The sequence below is a fragment of the Gopherus flavomarginatus genome, chromosome 24, assembly GCF_025201925.1.
Source record: "Gopherus flavomarginatus isolate rGopFla2 chromosome 24, rGopFla2.mat.asm, whole genome shotgun sequence".
Taxonomy (NCBI): Eukaryota; Metazoa; Chordata; order Testudines; family Testudinidae; genus Gopherus; species Gopherus flavomarginatus.
In genome coordinates this window covers 15,639,817-15,660,847 of record NC_066640.1, presented here as the reverse complement: position 1 = coordinate 15,660,847, position 21,031 = coordinate 15,639,817, and the positions used below count along the sequence as shown (strand labels likewise).

The window sequence follows — 21,031 nt, the reverse complement described above, 5'->3', positions numbered from 1 at the left end:
CTTTGAAACCAGGCTATAATCAGACTGCAGAGACCTGCATTGGAAGCAAGCTGAGAATCAGTCTTAGGTGCGTGGGGTAAATATTCTGTAGGTTGGTTTAGCTGAGACTCACTTATTGTTTTTATTTGTGTTGCGGTACACTCACTTCAGAGATGCTTGATGTTTATCTCTTAGTTAACATCGGTGCTGTTTGGTTTCGATAGATTGCGCAATCAGTACAAGTCACAGCATCTTCTCTGGGTCCCTTAACAGCTCTGCTATGCAGCCTCTCTCCTTGGCTGTGAGTGGGAATCTTCCTTGGAACATCTGTTCCAGCCCTCAGTTGAAAGGACCAGCCCGTTCCTAAGGCAGAAGAGGGAATTTGATTCCAGACCCGAATTATTCACTCCTTCACCTCTGCTGAGCTACCACCAAAGGAGGCCAATTAGCCCTAAGCTGGTCAGTGACACACCAACATTTTTCACCCAGGTCAGCAACTACTGTCAGATGTGGCTCTTGCAGCTGTGCAGAGTTCAGACTACTTGTGACTAGACTCAAGGAGAGCCCTTAGCAGCATCTTGTGCTAGGACTGTGTCAGGTCCAACATTGCTGCGCACCCGTGAGGATGGCCGGTACTCTGAAAAGAGACTGAGCACTAACACCAAGGTACTGCAGGAAGTGGTGATGGTTATTCCGCAGGTGGTATCCTTCCCTCTGAATTAGAATGAAAGTGCCCAAGCATGGGGTTAGGAGACACTCTCTTACTAGAGAAAGAAGGATAAAACTGGTCCTGGCCAGCTGTTCTTATTAAAAATGTCATGGCACTTGCCACAAGAGTGAATCGTGTTAATCCTGGTGCCTTTGCCAAATTCCAGCTCTGATCGTTGCGTTCCAGCTCCCTCCATTTTCCTTGGTGTTTCAGCTGGATTGAATATTCACTTCATGCTCTAAACACTTGTACACGTGGCTGAGTGTTGTGAAGCAGCTGTCGTGTTTCATCCTGAAGTGGCGACATTTTGATGCTGGGTGAAGTGATCCATGTGCCTCGTCCGTAAAGCACTTCGTCCTCACTCAGGATGAAAGGGGCTCCCAGTTTCTAAATAACAGAGATTTTATTGCTGAACATCTTGAAATAGGAAAAAAAACAGGGCAGGTGACTATTGATGATAAGGCCGGTGTCTAAAGTCCATGAAAAAGTGACAAGCAAGTGAGCAGAAGAGCTAGATGTTGCATCAGGAAGTGAAAGGATGATGCAGAGCACTGATAGGTTTCTTAACTTGCCACTACAGTTTCAGTGTTGATGACTGGGTGAAGAACAGTCTTACTTTCCATTGCCAGGTCTAAGAGGAAAGAGCTCGCCAGTCATTTTCCAGAAGCCCTGATGCTCTGCTCCTTCCCCTAGTTGAAAAAGTCCCCTAGTCAGGTCACAACAGCCCAGATAAGCAAGAGGCCAGGGAGTGAGCTGGGATAAATGATTATAAAGACTAAGGATGAAAAACTGGCTTTGTTGGAGCCAATGGCAAAACTCCCATCTCACCCTAAGTATAGGCTTGATGTGTAATTCGCAGCCGGTATCAAGCAGAGTGCCCCAGGGGTCAGTTCTGGGGCCGGTTTTGTTCAACATCTTTATTAATGATCTGGATGATGGGATTAATTGCAACCTCAGCAAGTTCGCAGATGACCCTAAACTGGAGGGAGAGGTAGATATGCTGGAGGATAGGGATATGGTCCAGAGTGACCTAGACAAATTGGAGGATTGGGCCAAAAGAAATCTGATGAGATTCAACATGGACAAGCGCTGAGTCCTGCACTTAGGAAGAAAGAATCCCATTCACTGTTACAGACTAGGGACCGATAGGCTAAGCAGCAGTTCTGCAGAAAAGGACCTGGAGATTACAGTGGACGAGAAGCTGGATGTGAGTCAGCAGTGTGCCCTTGTTGCCAAGAAGGCCAACAGCATATTGGGCTGTATTAGTAGGAGCATTGCCAGTAGATCAAGGGAAGTGATTATTCCCCTCTATTTGGCACTGGTGAGGCCACACCTGGAGTATTTGTGTCCAGTTTTGGTCCCCGCACTACAGAAGGGAAGTGGACAAATTGGAGAGAGTCCAGCAGAGGACAATGAAAATGATCAGGGGCTGGGGTACATGACTTATGAGGAGAGGCTGAGGGACCTGGGGTTATTTAGTCTGCAGAAGAGAAGAGTGAGTGGATTTGATAGCAGCCTTCAGCTACTTGAAGGGGGGTTCCAAAGAGGATGGAGCAGGGCTGTTCTCAGTGGTGGCAGATGACAAAACAAGGAGCAATGGTCTCAAGTTGCAGTGGGAGAGGTCTAGGTTGGATATTAGGAAACACTATTTCACTAGGAGGGTGGTGAAACACTAGAATGGATTACCTAGGGAGGTGGTGGAATCTCCATCCTTAGAGGTTTTTAAGGCCCAGCTTGACGAAGCCCTGGCTGGGATGATTTAGTTGGTGTTGGTCCTGCTTTGGGCAAGGGTTCGACTAGATACCTCCTGAGGTCTCTTCCAACCCTAATCTTCTATGATTCTATGATCTGGGCTTGTCTCCAAGGGAATTTGTGAGCAAATGACTGCCACCTGGATTGTAATGTTCTTGCATCTGCAGAGATCTGACCGTGAGGATTAGTTCTCCCTCCACCTCCAGGAAAACTGTTCTGCTCTGTGCCCAAAATCTCCTGGTTCTTTCTAGCAAAGATCTTGTTTATGGGAATTCTGACGAGATTGGAGCAAAGCCACGCTTGCACTCACAGCACCCCGTGGACTCCAGGCAATGCTAGGGACTGCTGGGATCAGACGTGGATTCTAGAGACACACTCTCATTACTAACACCTTCACTTGTTGTTTGTCTCTATTCCGATAGCACCCAGCAGCCCAGTTGAGATCAGAGCACTGCTTAAACAGCGTAGGAGACAGTCCCTGCCCCGAACAGTTTCCCATCTAAATAGACAGAGCAAGTGGAGGAGAAAGGGATGCAACATGCCAGCAGAATGATTGTTTGCACACTAGGTTAGTACCACAATATTTGTTGTAGTTGGATTTTGTTGTTTTATATAATTGTTTTTTGAGGGGAGCTCTCTATTTTACTCTGGGGGCGGGGGTTTACATGTAAACTATGGCAGGGGTGAATAAGGAAGATAAGCAAAAAGAGATTCACTAAAATCTGGCACATTATTTATTAATAATAAATTCACCCTACAAACTCCGATCACTTTGCAGTACAGTGATTATTGGTACTATATGAGCTGAGCAGCTCTGCACATGCATTAACCAGTGGCATTGGGACTAGATTCACCTTTTTAGGCAGCTGGTATCTTTGCAGGGTGAAGGACAAGGCAGCTCCCCAACTGTGTCTCAGGTAGCTGTGTGCCCACTGAGCCTGATTCATATGCCGCTGATGTTTTTGTGCAGGGAAGGTCGCTGAGCATCTGGTAGCATCAGGTTTTCCCTGTACTTTCCTGAGCTGCTAAATGTTTTTGAACATTCAGCATGTGCTGAGACTGTCTCCGAGAAATGTGTCATGTAGGCCAAACCACAAGTTAACCCTCAATCCCCAGTGCTGATTCAACCTTGCCTTAAATAAGACACGAATTACCTGCAACAGCCTAAGCTTGAAACATGAAAGCTAGTCTCTGAGCTTCACCCACGGAATAAGCATTGAGTCGAGGATTCGCTCCTATTACTGCGTGTGGCCTATTGGTGCTCTCCAAGCTTCCTACTATACAAACTATATTAAGCAGGCAGGGGTCATTAGCACCACCTTGGCTTCAAACCCTAGCACAAATCTGAAAGGGAGATACGTTTGTTAGTCTCTAGCTGATTCTATTCTCCATTTTTGCATCCTAAAACCACCCCCTCATTTGGCATTATTGGGTATTTGCGCTTCTGTGCGTAGTGGGTGAACAGAGACTTGGATCTGTAACCAGCTTGTCAGTTTTAGTGACCAAAGTCTTTATCCAGGAATGGTTTTGTTCAGCAGTTGGTATATCCTTTCCAGTAGGGTCTGCGGTGCGAGGCCTGACTCCACAGACCGACACTGACTCAGAGACTCAGTGGTACATGGTTATCGTGAGCAGTACACACCCTGCTCCAGAGGCCTGTGAGCTGAGGGATTCTCTCTTGCTGAAAGTGAGATTGTTTGGCGTGGGGCAGCAGAGGGAACGCACATTTACAAACAGAGGAGCGTGCTCGTGTTCCTGATCGGTGCCAAGAACAAACCTCTGGGGATTTCTTAGGTGATGAGATGATCCCCATTCTGTAAGGAAACTCCCGCCTGCAAAATCACGACCCCTGGTTATTGCCACCGTACAGAATCTCAACAAGGAAATGACAAGGAGTCTGGTGGCACCTTAAAGACTAAAGATTTATTTGGGCATAAGCTTTCGTGGCTAAAAAACCCCACTTCTTCAGATGCAAAAGCTTCTGCCCAAATAAATCTGCTAGTCTTTAAGGTGCCACCAGACTCCTTGCTGTTTTTGTGGATACAGACTAACACGGCTCCCCCCTGATACTAATCAAGGAAAGGGGCTCTGGAATATGAGAAAATAGGAGACCATGGCTGGACTGTGGGACCTTTTCTCACACATCAAAATATAAAGGATGTTTGAACAGTTCATTCATCCTATTCAGTAAAAACAACTCCTTGTTTTTGCTGATACAGACTAACATGGCTACTGCTCTGAAATCTGTCTTCCTCTTCAGTGTTTCATTGTGGGACTGGGACATGTATAATAAACGACAGCCCCTGCTGCAAAGAGTTCACATTCAAACTCTGAAAAAAGAGACTGAGATCGGAAGTCTCTCAGGAGATCTGCTGAGGCTCCCGTGTCCTGCACCATGGGGTCTCTGCCCAGACAGGCCTGAGCACATGGTGCCTTGTCACTGCAACACTCTGTCTTCCCAGGCTGTCCCAGCTGAACCCTCAAGACAAGGTTCACTTATGTAAAAGGTCAAAGCTGCCCTCATTCTTTATGATGACGGGCTTGTCTGAGAGCAGCAAGGAGAGCTGTACCAGAGGCCGAGAGAGCCCTGTCTGCTCCATGGCAGCACCCTCGTCTGGGTGGGGCTGAGAAGGCCCTGTGCCTGCTTCGGCAAGGTTATTTTGACCACAAACACCAGCGAATTCTCTGAAATCATCTTCTTCCTGTTCCTCTTCCGCTGGGGTCAGAAGCACCTGCCTTCTATACTCAAATGGCAGGTCATTCTCAGAGCCTGCCTGCCCCTCCTTGGCCTGTAACATCTCTGCCGTTTCTTCAGTCACGGTGTAGAGATGCAGCGAATGCGTCTCTGTGTTCATATCAGGCTCCCCTTTGTCCGAGATAAACTTGGTCACCAGCGGTCCTGTTGGGCTGATTTTCTCTGACGGCTCCACAAAGCCTGGCCGTGGCTTCACCTGGAAAGGACAAAGCATGTATTCAGTGAAAAGCAGCCTGATGTGGGGCATGTGTGTGTCAGTCCTCTGTGCGCTGAGTACAAACCATCATGTTGACATGCCGAAGGCAGAACAGACTCTGGTGCATTTCAGGCAAAAAGCTACACAATTCCAAGCTCTCGGACCCTGCCTGGGCCTGCCACCAGGCTGCTGGGACATATGCTGAATTAGGGCCTGTGATTGGATTCCCGCTTGCTACTGGCCACAGCGACTCTAAGAGCCTGCTTCTTGTAGAGCGCTTCCTGAACATGGGTGGGAAGAGACCTGTGTTTTGGGAGCTGAGGGACCCAGTTTCAAATTCTGCTGCTGACTGTGGGTCTGTATATCTATGGCACTTGGTCCAGACCTTTCCCGCCCTATGTTAGGCCTTTTGGGGCAGGGTTTGGGGGTCAGATGTGCTCAAATTAATATTTTATTGGAACATTGTTCAGCAATTACATGAGAGCTGCAACGCCTGGTTTGATCACAACTCCCCATGCAGCGTTACTCTCCCTCAGACAATGTTCTGACTTGTGTCTCACGAGTTATCGTCTTCCCCACAGCAAACCTGGCCTGTAGCTTCTTCCCAGGGGTGAGTTCAGAGTCAGAGACTGACCTGGCTTATCTCCTCAGCTGGGAACTTGATGGCTTCGCTGTCCATGGGGTTGGGCAGAGGCGGGAATAGCATTTTCTTGGCCCTGGAAGACATTGGCAGAGGTTGGTTAATGTGCAGAAGAGCGAAAGGGCAGGGAGAATGGGAGCAATGGGAGGGCAAAGTCGGTGCATTCACCTCTTTTTGAGGAAGTGGTAAAACACAGCCAGGACAGGGACGCCTAGGAAAATACTGAGGTACCTGAGGTTGAGCTTCCACTCTGCAGGGTTGGGACCTAGGAGGAAACACAGTTCTGCTCTTAGAGCACTCTGGAACTGGCATTACATGGGACACGGAAAACATTTGTACAAGTGACTATTCCCCACCCTGCCCCAGTCCCAGTGTCCCGCTGACAGCACTTGGCGTTCGTTCCCAGCCAAGGAGGCAAGGATGTGCTGGAGTGAAGGGACTAGCATAGCCTATGGCTTGAGCCTTGAGGTGACCACACTGTGGGCATGAACATGGATAGTCTTCTTCCCCCAGCACAATCCCTGGATGCCCTGGTTGCTTTCCTTGGCACGCCACCCTTCCCAATAGAGGCGTGTGTTGGCGTTCTGTGCTGGTCCCTTGTTTCTACTGGGAATGGCACCTATGTTTGAGGGAGCTGGGTGATGAATGTCCACACTGCACTTGGAAGTGAGCAGCCCTGGGGGAGAGAGTGGGGCTAGCAGGGGCTCAAGCAGTGTGGACATGGCAACTCGGGCTGCAGCTTGTATCTCGAGCCTAGGGGGACAGGCAGGCTTGAGAGCACAGCTCCCACCTGAGCTGCTTGAGCCCCTCTAACACTAGTCTGTGCCTGGCCTGGGAGGCTCTCGCCCAGCGCAGCATCGATGTTCCCTATGGGCCCTGCCAGCCCGAGTGCCGGTAGCACACGCCCAAGGAGTGCCAAGGCCTTGGGTCCCTTTCCTGAGGGGTGACCTGTTTGTATGGTGCCTGTGGGGCTGGGTGTTAGCAAGTCTTTGACTCTGGCAGGGCTTGGCCTCTGTCTAGCTGCCCCTGTGGCGTGTAAGGGCAGATTCCAGTCAGGGAGGCTGTGGCCAGGCCAGGGGACAGGGTCAGGGCTTTAGCCACTCCAGGAAAGGTGGTTTTGTGGTTCAGGCCACAGGCTAGGCCTAGGGGGACTGGGATTTAATTCCTGGCTGTGCCACAGACTCACGGTGTTATCTTGGGTAGATCACTTCTTACCATTTGCGCCTCAGCTCCCATCAGGAAAAGGGGAACACAATCCTCCCTTCCTGCCTTACCTATTTAGACTGTAAAGTCTTTCCCTGCATGCTGGTATAGGGGCTAAGACAGCAGGATCTGAGCTCTGCTGGGGCCTCTGGGAGCTGCCGTAATACAAAGAGAAGTACATGTTTCCCATTGATCGTTGGACCCCTGGGGGAAGCACAGACTTTTCTGTTTTTCCTGGTTTTGCTTTTGTGAGCATCTTTGCCCTCAGCTTCTGCAAAAACTGCATCACTCTGCTTGCAGGAGAGAAGAGATGCCGGTGCCCGGGAGAAGAGAAACTCCCGCAGGCAGAAAGAGCCTCTTCTGAGAGTCTGAGCCTCAAGCAGCTCCTGCAACATGTTCACTTCAGACCCTGCCCTGGGCCAAGCAAACATGGGGGGAAGGATCCAGTGGCTGTTACCGAGCTTCATGGTGTTAAACAGGTGCCGGGGACTGCAGGACCCATCTCTGTCTGCTGTGGCTGCCTGAATCCCAACTCGATAGGAGGTGCTGGGCTGCAGGTCCTGTAGGGTGTAGTGCGTCGCTGAGGAGTTCACTTCATGATCTGAGTAGATGATGACTGATTAATTGAGCTATCAACAGCATGGAAACTCCTCCCAATTCTGCTTTCTTTCTGAAACAGCTTGTCCCAGTTTCAGTTCTTAAACTGCTTACCACACCCTCCACCTACAGAACAGGGCCCACCAGCCCCCTTCTTTCCTCCCTTGAGTCTCTTTTTCTATCTCCCTGCCCTGCCCAGCTTCTCTCTGTGCTCCTGTCCCTAGATCTATTTGGCACGTGGACTCACTGACCGGTGCGCTCACTGGCTGATTTCTGCCCAGCTCAGCACTGCCTCCCTATGAGGCTGGCCATGCCTCAGCCCGCTGGGGTCGGTAACGCGTTGGAAGGGAGACAAAGCTAGGTGTTTCACACTCACGTGCCATTCCGTTGTCCTGCTCACTTGTGTAGCAGATGATGTATTTCTTCAGCATGCCGGGGCATTGGGAGAGCAGTGATGGCTTCCACAGCAGGAAAGCAGAGTTTGCTGTGATGTTCCGGATGTGAATGGGCCCATCCAAAGAAGCTATGAAAGGGGAGGTAGGAAAGAAAAGCAGTAATTGGCTGAGTGCACATGGATTCGTAGCTAGAAAACAGGCCAGGAAGCTGTGGATCTTCTCACCCCGGCTTATTTCATCTGCCCATAACCTGCTAACTTCAGTTCACTGGATCACAAGCGACACACTAAATGGTTTAAGGAAAATAAGAACTGACAACATGAGTCTTCAGCCTTTGCTTGAACACAGACTGAACCCTTAGAGGGCTGCCTGTCCCTAAAGAATTCTTGCCTCTGCGGAGTGAGGATTATACAGGCGTCTTGCTTTCCCACGAATACAGACCAGTGCTCTGAAGAGCCACCCTGCGAGCCATGCGGGTTTGGGAAAGGCCCCTTGTGTATGGCTGGAGAGGACTTCCCCTCGCCGTCTTGCATGAGTTCTTGTCATGCATTTATTGCGTGAGGTAAAACTGAGATGGTCCCTTCTGCAGGGCAGGGACTGTGGCCTTGTTTGTTTCTCTGAGGGGCCCTGCACATTTCGTGCAGGGCCGTGACAAATAATTTCTTGCTCCCTGAGTGAGGGTAGAAGGTTGCATGGAGGGAGGGGTGTTTCGGCTCTGGGAGGGTGTGACACAGTAGGGCACATGTCCGATAAGAAAAGCGGTAGTGAGTGGAGGATGCCATCTTGAATTCCTTGCAGGAATAGGTTCTGTGATAACTAGGGAAGGAAGAAAGCTGGTTGCTGCAGTACCAGTAGTTTCAGTTTTGGGCTGGCTGGGAAGAGGCAGGGAACCCTGAGTCTGGGGTCTAAGGCCTTGGCTACACTCACACTTTACAGCGCTGCAACTGGGGTGTGAAAACCCCCCCCCGAGCGCTGCAAAATACAGCGCTGTAAAGCGTCAGTGTAATCAGGGCAGCAGCGCTGGGAGCGCGGCTCCCAGCGCTGCACGCTACACCCGTAAGGGATGTGGTTTACATGCAGCGCTGGGAGAGCTCTGACTACACTCACACTTCAAAGCGCTGCCGGGGCAGCGCTTTGACATTCCAAATGTAGCCATACCCTAAGCTCCTTGCCCTCCAGAGGGACCTGGCTGAGGGGTCCTGGTTGTACCTACAAACCCTGCTTGGGACTGTGTTTCTGTGGTCTAATAAACCTTCTGTTGTACTGGCTGGCTGAGAGTCACGGTGAATCGCAGGAAGTCGGGGTGCAGGGCCCCGACTCCCCCACACTCCGTGACAGAGGGGCTATTACTACGTGCAACTGGCCAATTTTTAGAACATGAGAAGAAAATCCCTCCCCCAAACAATGCATTTAAAAAGAACTAATTCCACTGTCAGCCCCTCTCTTCTGAGGATCACAGGCCCTGCCTATCCTAGATCATCTGTGAATCACACTCTGCCTAGCACGTGTGTGATAAAAGCAGTTTTAGTGGGTCTTGCCCTTCCCCAGTGGAAACACACCATATGCAGACTTACTGTTCGTAGCAAAGTGGTACATGGAACCAAACGTCCAGTGCTTCTCTGGTCCCCCTCCATGAATGGCAATTCTGTAACACTTCCTGGGTTTCACTGTCCCTGGAGCATAAAACCAGGAGATATCGTCAAACCTCCCCACACACCCCCTCAGATAAGAGGATGGGAGTGACCTTTCTGTCTGCACTGCCTGATCCCCTGGGGAGGGCCTGGCTACACTATGGTGAGACTAGGACTGGGCCATAACAGTCACTGAGAAAGTGAGGCAGGCTGCATATCTCAGCTGATTTCCCAACTTCGCAAAGTCGAGTGAGTTTCCAGCATAAGTAAAGGAACATTGTGAGAGGCCAAAGCATGCACAGGCCCCAAATGACACCTGGGCTCATCTGCAAATTGAACTTGGAAAACACGGCTGGCTTTGGCACCAGATGGAACCGTGCACTTGCCTCACACTGACTCTTCCTGTCTTTGGGCCATTGAAATTGATGCAGAGATTCAGGCTGACTGCGGGGGTTTGGATAAGGCTGGCTGTTATCACAGGGGCATTTAGTTTCCAAACAACTAGCAGAGGAGGAGGGTCCCCATTGGGAGGGCGCTGGGAGACGGAGGCCGAAGAAAGGTATGTTAGAGGTGGGTTTTGTCCTTGTTACCTGTATCCATATAGCTGTCCTTCTCAAAGAGTTTTTTGTGGATACATTCCTTGTGGTCCTCCTGGGGGTCTTCCAGGGGTTGCTTCTCAATGCAGTAGAAGGTCCCATTGGTCTTTGCTGCCCACTGCACTGTCACGTTGCTGCCAGATGAGCTGACATTCAGAAAGCTCATTTCTGGGAGGAAACACAGAGACATCTCAGCAGAAACATGGCACCAACGGCACAAAGACATGGCACCAAATTCACGGCATCCAGGGGCAGGCAGCATGGGAGCAGGGGCGCAGTCTAGTTCTCTGTTCGCTATGTACCCAAAGTCCTGATCCTGCAGTTGCTCAGAGAGGGAGAAGTGGGCTCTTGTCCCCCTTGCAGAGGCCTCACAACATTGAGAGCTTTGGGGATGCAGTTAGTTCAAATAGCAAAGAAGGAAATAACCCAGGGAAATGGCTGTGAGTCGCTATGCCATGGAACCCAGTGCTCTGTCTTCAGTCCCTGTCTGGGGCCACGGCAGCAGGGCCAGCAGTGGATGGGTCTGATCCTTTCAGGAGGCTTGTTAGGATAGCGGCTTTTTGGAGGGACTGCTGGTCTGAGGCAGGGAGCGGGAGCCGAGGTCTCTGTACCTGTGCGATGTTCTGGAGGAATGCGATACGTCCGCACAGGGCCTCTCCCTGCTGGGTTAGATGCGCTCATAGAAAGGTGATACTCTGCCCCAGAGAGAGCCAAGGTCAGTGTTGTCTCATCCTTTTCAGGGACCTCCTTCTTCAGCTCTGTGCACCTGCACGCTGGCATGTAGAGAGCCAGCGTGTAATAGACTTTCCACTGCTCCTCACGGGCTTCCTGACAGGGGTTTGGAAGGGTGACACTAAGTGACGAGATTCTGGCTCCCCTGAAGCTGTGTCTGTGTGTGAGTGTGTGTGTGTATGTATAACTTGGGCAGAATTAAGGGGAGCCTTGTGTAAATGGTCGTGCAGGCTGGGCTTGTTTGCAGCCCTCATGCAGTGGCCAGGAAGCTGCTGTCACAGCTGCTGTGTTACTGGCACAGACCCATCTGGGATCTGAATGGGGGAGGATGTCGGAACTACAGCTTGCATCCTGATTGGACAAGAGGGGCCAGGGCTGTAGCCCTGTCACAGGAGAGTTAAAGGACTGCCTGAGGCCCCATTCACACTGCGCTCTGGAACTGCATTGTGACAGGGTCCCGGACCTGATTGCGTGTCTGGTGGTGGAGCTGTCTCATCCACACACTGTATTACCTGCCAATGGAATGTCACATTTCTCTGTCCGTTCCTCCCGAGTCTCCCCACCGTGTAATTCACTTCTGGAATTTCTGGAATGACAGGAGGGAATTTTGGCCACCTGTTTGTTTCTCTCTGCAAAGTCCTGCCCTCTGGCTTTCCTCCCCTCAGCTGCCACTTCTTGCCTAACTTCATTTTCCTCCCCTCCCGCAAAGGCAGCCTCTCTTCTAAGCCCTTCAGCCCACAGAGTGAACCATGTGAAATCTCGCACCCTCAGGAACAAAGATGGATTTGCTCCAGTCGCTCCAGTAGGTGCTCCAATGGGCCATTTTGTGCCGAATCTGGACTTCGCAGGCTGTTGTTGTTCCCAAGTTGCATATCACTAAAGCAAACCAAGACAGTGGGGACTGAGTGAACAATCCAGCAGGAGTTTTCAGCTTCATATGTGCACCGTGCCCTTCTGGCTGCCATGTAACTGGAGCCAGTTTCAGGGAGCCTGGGCCTGTGGGGTCAGAGAGGCTTGGGTCTCCGAGCATCAGAACAGAATTCATGGGATACTACTCTTACTCAGTGCTACTGGGGCTTGAGGCCACGCTCGTGTCAGATGAGAAATTACCTCCCAGCATGAGAGTTAAGGAGCAGGTGGGTGTTTGAGTGACTGGCAGTGCATGGATTTGATCAGCAGCTGTAATTCTGAATGCCTGGAAAGTGGCAGAGGGTGGAGAGAGGAGGCGACCAGGCACTCCCCCAGCTGCAGCGTGTCTCACAAAACAGAGGTTTTGCCACCACTTTCCTCTAATGACACCCACTCCCAGTTTCTCTACCTTTGAGGCAGCACAGGCCTGTGTATCTGTTCCCCTGGCACTTCTGAGGGAGTCTTTGTGGGACGTGGGGACTCAGCACAAGGGTTTATAGGCTGTGAGCAGCTGCACAAATCTGGTTCATACATAAACCAGAGCTGGGCAATAGGGGTGTTGACTTGGAGGCTGAGAGGGCTCCTCTCCTAGGAACGTGCAGTGATATTGAGAGGAACTCTTGGGCAGAAGGTGCAGGGAGGGTCCCCAGGCCTTCCCAGCAAACGTTTCTCTCACTGTGCTGGGATCAAGCCCTTTAAATGGCATTTACTGTATCTGCGAGGGTACAGTATAATAAGCTGACCTGTTATGTTGTTACCCTTGTATTCACCTTGTGTCTGACACGCCACCTAAAAACAAACCGGATAAAGCTTATACAAAGGCCATATTTCTTCACACAGCACCCAGTCACCCTGTGGAACTCATTACCAGGGATGTTGTGAAGGTCAAAAGTATAACTGGGCTCAAAAAAGAATTAGATGAGTTACTAGAGGACAGGTCCATCAATGGCTGTTAGCCAAGATAGTCAGGGACTCCACCCCGTGATCTGGGTGTCCCTAAACCTCTGACTGCCGGAAGCTGGGCCTGGCTGACAGGGGATGGATACTCAATAACTGCCCTGCTCTATTCACTCCCTCTGACACTCCTGGCACCGACCACTGTTGGAGGACAGGACACTGGGCTAGACGGGCCATTGGTCTGAGCCAGTGTGACCATTCACATGTTCTTGTAAAGTGCTTTGGTGGTGGGGAGCCCACCTCTTATGAGCCTCATGCAAGGAGTTTTCTGCAAAACAAATACGCAGGAGAGAGAGAGAGAGCCTGAGACCGTCAGGGGCAAAGCTGGCACTTTCTCAGCAGGAACAGCTCCTGCAGCTTCATTGCTCTGCGAGAAGGATCGAGGCACCTGCTCCATCCCAGAACAGTGCGGATTGCAGTGCTAAAAGATGAGAACTTGGGAGCAAGCATCCAAGTTCTGGCCCTCTGGCCTAATGACTATTTAATCCACCTCTTCCGGGATTACAAAGCCCAACAGGACAACTCTCCACATGCTATCTCCAGATGGCCTTCAGGCCAGCTCAGAGCTCTATGCCATGACACCGGTGGCTGGCAGGGGAACCTGGGCCCACCCTCTACATCGGTTCAAGCCCAGGGACCCCACAACCAGCAATCAGGTCTGCTCAGTCCCAGTCCTTGTTGCTATTTCCCTGGTCTCCTTCCTTCACAGCCTCTCTCTCTCTCTCTCTCTTCTTGTCTGTTTCTGGGTTTGCTACTGGAACTTCCTCTACTCCCTGTGGCTACTTCATTCCTGCCACGCCTCTTGCCAGAGTCCTTACTCCAGGGCAGGATCTCTGGGCTTAGTCTCCCCATGGAGTGTCTCCATGTCCCTGACATCTTCCTCATCCCAGAGACCGACTGCAGCCTCCTTCCCCAGCAGCCCCTTTTTGCTCAGGTGCTTGGCTCTCTAGTGCTGGGCTTCACTTTGTTAACCCTGGCCCTCCTGCTCAGGTGAGCCCAGGAGACTAACTGGCCTCTCAGGCCCTCATTACCCCCCGCCTCCCCTTAGGGCTGGTGTGGGGTGCTGGAGCCTGGGTGCTGTTGGCCAGTGCAGCACAAGGGCAATTTATATCACATCTTTAAAGTGTCTGAGAACGACTTCACTGGAACCAAACTGCGGGGTTTTATTATTATTATCTGGGTTTTTCCTCCTATGTAATCCCTGCAAACAAGCCCCAGATCCTGTCACGGGTGACAGCATAATCCATCCCTGATAAAGAAGGGGAGACTTTATTACACAACGAAACAGATGGAAGGAGCAGCTGGGCTGCAGGAAATACGTCACCAGGGCACTGAGCTGCTCAGGCGGTGGGTGCACTAGACGTGCTTACATAATGGTATTGACAATTACTGGTCATCAGCTTCTGCAACCAGCGTCCTCACTGTGGGATTACTGGGAGGAGAAGTAGTGAGCCTGAGCAGGATTGGGGTCACCTGCCTTAGCATCCCTGCCCCTTGGGACTTCACTTTTCTGAGTCCTGGTCACTGTGTCTGTTCAACCCACCTGTGTCCATTTGGTGCCCTTCATCTGTCTGTACCGAGCTTCCCTTCGTAATGGTTCGTATGTGACAATCCAGTTATCTAGCTGCTGCAGTGTCAGCCTCAGGGTACCATTGGATTTAGAGAACGTTATTTGATCAGGCGGCAGTGGATCCAATTTGACTGGAATTACAATGAGACAATAGGAGTTATTGGGGCTTGTAACAGGTGGGGCAGATGGGTGGAGGTGGTGTGTGATTCAACAGGGCCAAGGGAACCTCAGAAACAGATCTTGTGTGTGCACATACATGCAAACACATATATGTACATGCGCGCACACAAACACGGTGGTGTCCATGTCACAGAAAACATCAGCACAGGTGCCACCAGCTGCCATGTTGGCAGACCCAGCACAGGGGCTCAGGGCTAAATGGCTGTGGAAACTGAGCTTCCCTCTTCTGCTAGCCTCATCTGGGGCAGAGCTGGGACACACAGTGGCAGGATAACATGTGGAGCCTCCCCTGCCACCGCCTTCCTTTGGGCAGGATGAGGATGCAGGTTCCAGGCCTGTCAGTCCAGCTGCTTTCACAAGCTGTAGATTTTGCATCACAGGAAAGCAGCTGTTTGCTTCCTAAGGAGGCTCATGTGGCCCCCTGCTAATCCAGCAGCAGCAGCAAGGGAGCTGGCATTAGCCCCTGCCCTAGCAAGGGCCAGTGTTACAAAGAAAGCATGCTTCAGAGGGATGCTTACTGGCATTCTCCAGTTGCAAAGTGATGTTCTGGGTCCTCTCGACTCTGCCTCCACTGTGGGATTCCACCCAGGCAGTGAGGTTCTCTAGGACCGGCCACGTCCGATAAGAAAAGCGGTAGTGAGTGGAGGATGCCATCTTGAATTCCTTGCAGGAATAGGTTCTGTGATAACTAGGGAAGGAAGAAAGCTGGTTGCTGCAGTGCCACTGCCAGAGTGTGTCAGTTATTGACTGCAGCGTGTCTGTGGTGTGGTGCCATAGTGCCACTGCTGCCCTCCAGCCCCTGGCCGACCCATTGTTACACAGGCCTTGTGTGGCTCTAGCCAGCCTTGCCCAGGGAGCGTGAATGAGAAGAACGCTGGAACCGTCTGCTCTTGGCAAAGGCCCACCCACTGCTGAATCTACAGAGGGTGCCTTACTCTAACTGGGCTAGATCCTGAGTGTGTCTGAGCGAGGCCTGCGCTGGCTGTGCCAGGCATAGCCCAGGGCAACATGGCCAGCGGTGATGGAAGGGAGCAGGCCAATCTCGTTCTTCTTCCCTACTGCTTATCTTCCTGCTGCTGGAGCCAGCACACTAATGTGCACACTCTGCACCCCAGCGCTGAGTCTTATCCCTCAGGCTGCGTGCTCAGGCCACCTGGCATTCAAATATCTTCACCATCTACATGTACAAACTGTCTGCAGGCTTCCACGCAGGAACTCTCACTTGTTTCTAGTGCCTATGTATGGGGTTCTGGCAGAGAATTTAGGGAGATGGATGAATGCTAAGTTCCCTGCCTCCCTGTCCAGATCCTACCTACCCCATCACCTTCACTGGCATTCCACTTACCCTCCCCTCCAGTGGATTTCTGACTTTCCGTCCCCTGTCTCCTTCCCTGCCTTCTATCCATCCTTCATCTCCCCAGCATCTTTGTGCATACATTACCTGACATCCCAAAAATGTACTAGTGACTTCGTTTTGTGTGCTTTGAGATGTGCCATGATACCTTCTCCATCACCACCATGCACTCCCTGGTGCATAATGCAGGTGGGTTTTTATTTGCTTGATCTACCTATCCATCTCTATTGTGCCCATCAGGTAGGCAAACAGCGTCATCACAGCGCTATCCTTCCCACTCCCGTGGTCCCACTGTTGGGGCTTCTGACTCACCAGAACTTAAGAATATAGGTGGCGTTTCCTGGTGTGGTCTTAGCTCTCCAAGTGCAGATGAAATTGCATTGCATGCAGTTCCTGTAGCAAACCAAATCTGGATCCTCAGCAGAGCCTGGGGACACAAAGAAGCAGTTGGAGTTGTTCTTTCCTGTTCGATTTCCTTAGCAGATGTACAGTGTTAGGCATTACCACAACTATGTGTAGTGAATAGCAGGAGGCTGGTACCAGGGTCTGTACAGAGCAGGGAGTGGCAGGAACTGCTTAGGCTACAGAAATTCGGGGGTTTGCCAGAGTGTTGTTTTCCTTTCCACCTGCCCACACAATGGGCTGCAGGTTTTCACTCCCTGCCAAGTGACCCTGCCCTCTGGAGCTGGATTCAAGGTTCAGGGCAAAGCTTTACCAGGATCCATAGGAACTGCCCTACACTACAATGGGCTGTGCCTGTGACAAAGAGACAGGCACCTTTCCAGGCCTGGCCTTCGATTCTAGCCTTGGGCTGACTGATAATGGTAACAGGCTAAACCTCAGCACAGGAGTGAGCATCTGCAGCACGTCGCCTTCCTCTGCTCGCAGCACATGCTGCAGCGGCCCGGGCCCAGCATTGACCTCTGCTTCTTCATCTGTCTTTTGGGTTTTCAAGCCTTCAGAGAGATGTCCCCCCCCCCACGTGCAAGAAAGACTATGGGATCATCTGGGGCTCTGTGGGAAGCCTGCTTCACAGCCTGTCTAACTGGGGAAAGCGCCTGCACCTTCTCCATTAGCCACAGGCTTAAATGAAGCAAGCCCTCCAGGTCCACAGCAGATCTGCCCTTCTCTGCAGGAAGAGTAAAAAGGTGTCACGGAGTCCCCGGGCGATGCTCTGGAACTGCTCCCCACAAAGCCACGCAGGACTCTGGGGAGCCTCCTCTCCCTTGGAGCAGACTTGTTCAGGGCAAGAAGCTCACACGGCTTCACCTCCTGGGTCTCTTCTTGGAGCGTTCAGCATCCTCTGCCCCTCTGTTCGCTTCCCACAGCGAGCCCACCCCAGCGGGGTCCTGGGGAAGCCACAGGGTCCTGCCCCCCCACTTCGCAGTCAGACGTGACTCTCAGCCAGCCAGTAACACAGAGGTTTATTCGATGACAGGAACAGGGTCTAAAACAGAGCTTGTAGGTACAGCGAACCGGACCCCTCTGCCGGGTCCATTCTGGGAGGCAGTGAGCCAGACCCCCACATCTGCACTTCACTCCTCGACCCCAGCCAGCTCCAGACTCCAAAACCCCCTCCAGCCCCTCCTCTCTGCTCAGTCCCTTTCCCAGGCCAGGAGGTCACCGGATCTCTTTGTCTCCAACACCTTCAGTTGGCAACTTTGCAGAGGAGGGGCCCAGGCCATCAGTTGCTAGGAGACAGAGTGCCAGACATTTAGGAGCACTGGCCCTTTGCTCTGCAGCAATCACACACCCTTATTCCACCACCTAGATACTTAAGAACTGTCTAGGGGACACTGAGGCACGAACACCATATTCAGAGAAAACATTAAGAACGTTCCCAGTTCGTTACAGAAGGGCTTGATGCTTCCAAACTGCAAGTGTGTCTGTGTGTGCAGGGGTATGTCCAAGGGTGTATGGGGGTGGGGGGGGAGAGAGAGAGAGTATGTGAGGGACTGTGACTGATGTGTCTGTGTGTGCTAAGGAACATGTGCAGGTGGTGTATGAGTGCATGAGTTTGTATGGGGCAGAGAGAGAGATTGAGGAGGTAAGAGAGAGATTCTGTTTGCATGTGGAGTAAGAGAAGGTCTATGTGGCATTTGTGTTTGCATGAGGTGTGTGGGAGGGGGGAAGAATGTGTGTGGTTTACACTGCCCCCTTGCAAGGCTTCTGTTTCTCTCTGCTCAAAGTCCTCGTGAGCGCATCAGATTCCCAGAGGAAAATCACCTCTATCTGAAAGGCACTAGGTAGCTACAGTCCCTATGACTTACGGGACCACAGCTCCCCACGTGTCTCGTTGGGATAGCCTGGGCGGAGGAATAATTTTCATTTGTAACATGCAATGCAATTTTGTTTGTTCTTATTGCTTTTGTAACAGTACCAGGCAGGTTGTGTAAAAAGGCCAGTAGCTGCAGCCTGTGTCCTGCCGATAATAGCTTTCTTTGAAAGCGTAACAAATCTTGTGGAGAGGGGGGAAGTGGTAGATCTGGTATATCTTGACTCTAGTAAGTCTCTTGTAAGTCTCTTGATACTGTCTCGCATGACCTTCTTGTAAACAAACTAGGGAAATACAACCTAGATGGAGCTACTATACGGTGGGTGAAAAACTGGCTGGAAAACCATTCCCAGACAGTGGTTCACAGTCAAGCTGGAAGGGCATATTGAGTGAGGTCCCACAGGGTTCCCAGTTCTGTTCAATATCTTCATCAATGATTAAGATAATGGCACAGAGAGTACATTGAGAGAGTTTGCGGACGATACCAAGCTGGAAGGGGTTGCACATGCTTTGGAGGACAGGATTAAAATTCAAAATGATCTGGACAAACTGGAGAAGTGGTCTGAAGTCAATAGGATGAAATTCAATAAGGACAAATGCTAAGTACTCCACTTAAGAAGGAACAATCAGTTGCATGCATACAAAATGAGAAATGACTGCTTAGGAAGGAGTACTGGGGTAGAGCGATCTAGGAATCATAGTGGATCACAAGCTAAATATGAGTCAACAGTTTAACACTGTTGCAAAAAAAGCAAACATCATTCTGGGATGTATTAGCAGGAGTGTTGTAAGCAAAATATAAGAGGTAATTCTTCCACTCTACTCCGCGCTGATAAGGGCTCAGCTGGAGTATTGTGCCCAGTTCTGGGCACCACCTTTTGGGAAAGATGTGGACAAACTGAAGAAAGTCCAGAGAAGAGCAACAAAAATGATTAAAGGTCTAGAGAACATGACCTATGAGGGAAGATTGAAAAAACTGAGTTTGTTTAGTTTGGAAAAGGGAAGAATGAGAGGGGAACAAAACAGTTTTTAGGTACATAAAAGGTTGTTACAAGGAGGAGGGAGGTAAATTGTTCTTATTAACCTCTGAGGATAGGACAAAAAGCAACAGGCTTAAATTGCAGCAAGGGAAGTTTAGGCTGGACATTAGAAAAAAATTCTTAACTGTCAGAGTGGTTAAGCACTGGAATAAATTGCCTATGGAGGTTGTGAAATCTCCGTCATAGGAGATTTTTAAGAGCAGATTAGACAAACACCTGTCAGGGTTGATCCAGATACTTAGTCTTGCCTTGAGGGCAGAGGACTGGACTAGATGACCTCTCAAGGTCCTTCCAGTCCTACGATTCTAGGACAAGGGGTGCCATAGGATCCAGGCAACTGGCCATCTCCAACTCAATAAGGCTGAGTGCACTCACCAGCTAGTTGTTGAACAAAGGCCCTTTCCTCCCCGTCTGCCTCTCAGGGGACTGGAAGCTCACTTCTCACAGCAGAATGATTGTGAAGAATCGGACACTTTCCCCCAGCCAGGAGCAAGGCCTGGCACTGCAGTACCTTTGAGTGTCCCCAGGGCACTATGAACGAGACATCTCGGGGGGGGGCGGGTTGTGCCATGGTGGGGAGATTCAGGTCAGGACTACAAAAAGGAAGGCGAAAAAAGCAGCGATAGGAGTAAGGTGATCTAATCACCATCAGGAAATGCAGCTCCCCTGACCAGTCACTCTGCCAGCTCAGCTCAGCTCTCTGCACTAGAGACACACAGCCTAGGAGTAACTAACCCAAACGTTGCTACTTCAGGAATTCAGATGCAGGTCCAAACGTAACAGACATTGGCCAGAAAATATGGGCTCCTGAAACGGAGGGTTCGTCTCTACTCCCAGCCTCATACTCATTCTGGAAAAGCTGCTCTAGAAGAACTTCAGCCCGTGGCGGAACAGCAGAAACTTCCTGCCATGGAATCTGAACTAGACCTAAAGAGAACCCTGCTGACTTTTCCAGTGGCTCCTGCTCCCTTTTGCCCAGGGCAGATTCTCAGCACTGAGCCCTTGTAATTGAGTTGTGACCCTGTCCCTGTTGCTTTAGAAATAATCCCCAATGCCAACCCAAAACAACAACGATTTACTGCCAAACCCCTGGTCTGTGAGAGTGAAAGTAAGTGGCGGGGAAGCCTCATTATCATCCAGCATCGCTCCTCTGATGGTTCTTTTAACAGTATCTTTAATCTCCGTATGCCACAGAATCACTTACCTCTCAGTGCTAGCGCAGCCAGCAACAGCAGCCAACCCATCATCTGCCCCGTGGCTCCCACACAAGAACCAAGGGGAACAAACACCGAGGGCTCAGTGCTTGCTGACTTTACTCCAGGCACAGTGACTGGCTCTGCACATTGACCCTCCCGAGCCTCACAGAGCTCCTGGACTCAGAGCAATCTCCAACAACAACTCATCCGGCACTCGCGTTTCTGATAAAAGGTGACAAATTTCCCATGCATACTAAAGGTGCGTGCACATTGGAGCAGAAACTGAGGTGTCATTACATGCCTCGCTCTTACCAAAAGCAAAAGAGAAACAAAAAAACTATTCCACTTTGATGTGTGCACCATTC

The 21,031-nt window shown here is 50.8% G+C and overlaps 1 protein-coding gene across 1 annotated transcript; it reads right to left on the bottom strand.

The window, feature by feature from the left end:
- Positions 1–3,195: 3,195 nt before the first annotated feature.
- Positions 3,196–20,741, bottom strand: IL12RB1 (interleukin 12 receptor subunit beta 1). Its single transcript, XM_050934297.1, has 15 exons — positions 20,675–20,741; positions 16,468–16,582; positions 15,320–15,489; positions 14,595–14,752; positions 12,838–12,883; positions 11,951–12,061; positions 11,698–11,771; positions 11,065–11,281; positions 10,448–10,621; positions 9,801–9,899; positions 8,208–8,354; positions 7,692–7,835; positions 6,200–6,296; positions 6,026–6,107; positions 3,196–5,391 (listed from the first exon to the last, which is right to left on the bottom strand). The coding sequence occupies exons 1-15, from the start codon at positions 20,715–20,717 to the stop codon at positions 4,933–4,935; spliced, it is 2,136 nt and encodes a 711-aa protein (XP_050790254.1). The 5' UTR covers positions 20,718–20,741; the 3' UTR covers positions 3,196–4,932.
- Positions 20,742–21,031: the final 290 nt, after the last annotated feature.

Excerpts from the sequence above, each read along its gene's own strand:
- IL12RB1 (XM_050934297.1), bottom strand. The coding sequence starts at position 20,717 with ATGATGGGTTGGCTGCTGTTGCTGGCTGCGCTAGCACTGAGAG. Across the intron at positions 9,900-10,447 it reads GGACAGCTATATGGATACAG|GGACAGTGAAACCCAGGAAG; the intron begins GTAACAAGGACA and ends TTTATGCTCCAG. Across the intron at positions 6,108-6,199 it reads TACCACTTCCTCAAAAAGAG|GGCCAAGAAAATGCTATTCC; the intron begins GTGAATGCACCG and ends AATGTCTTCCAG.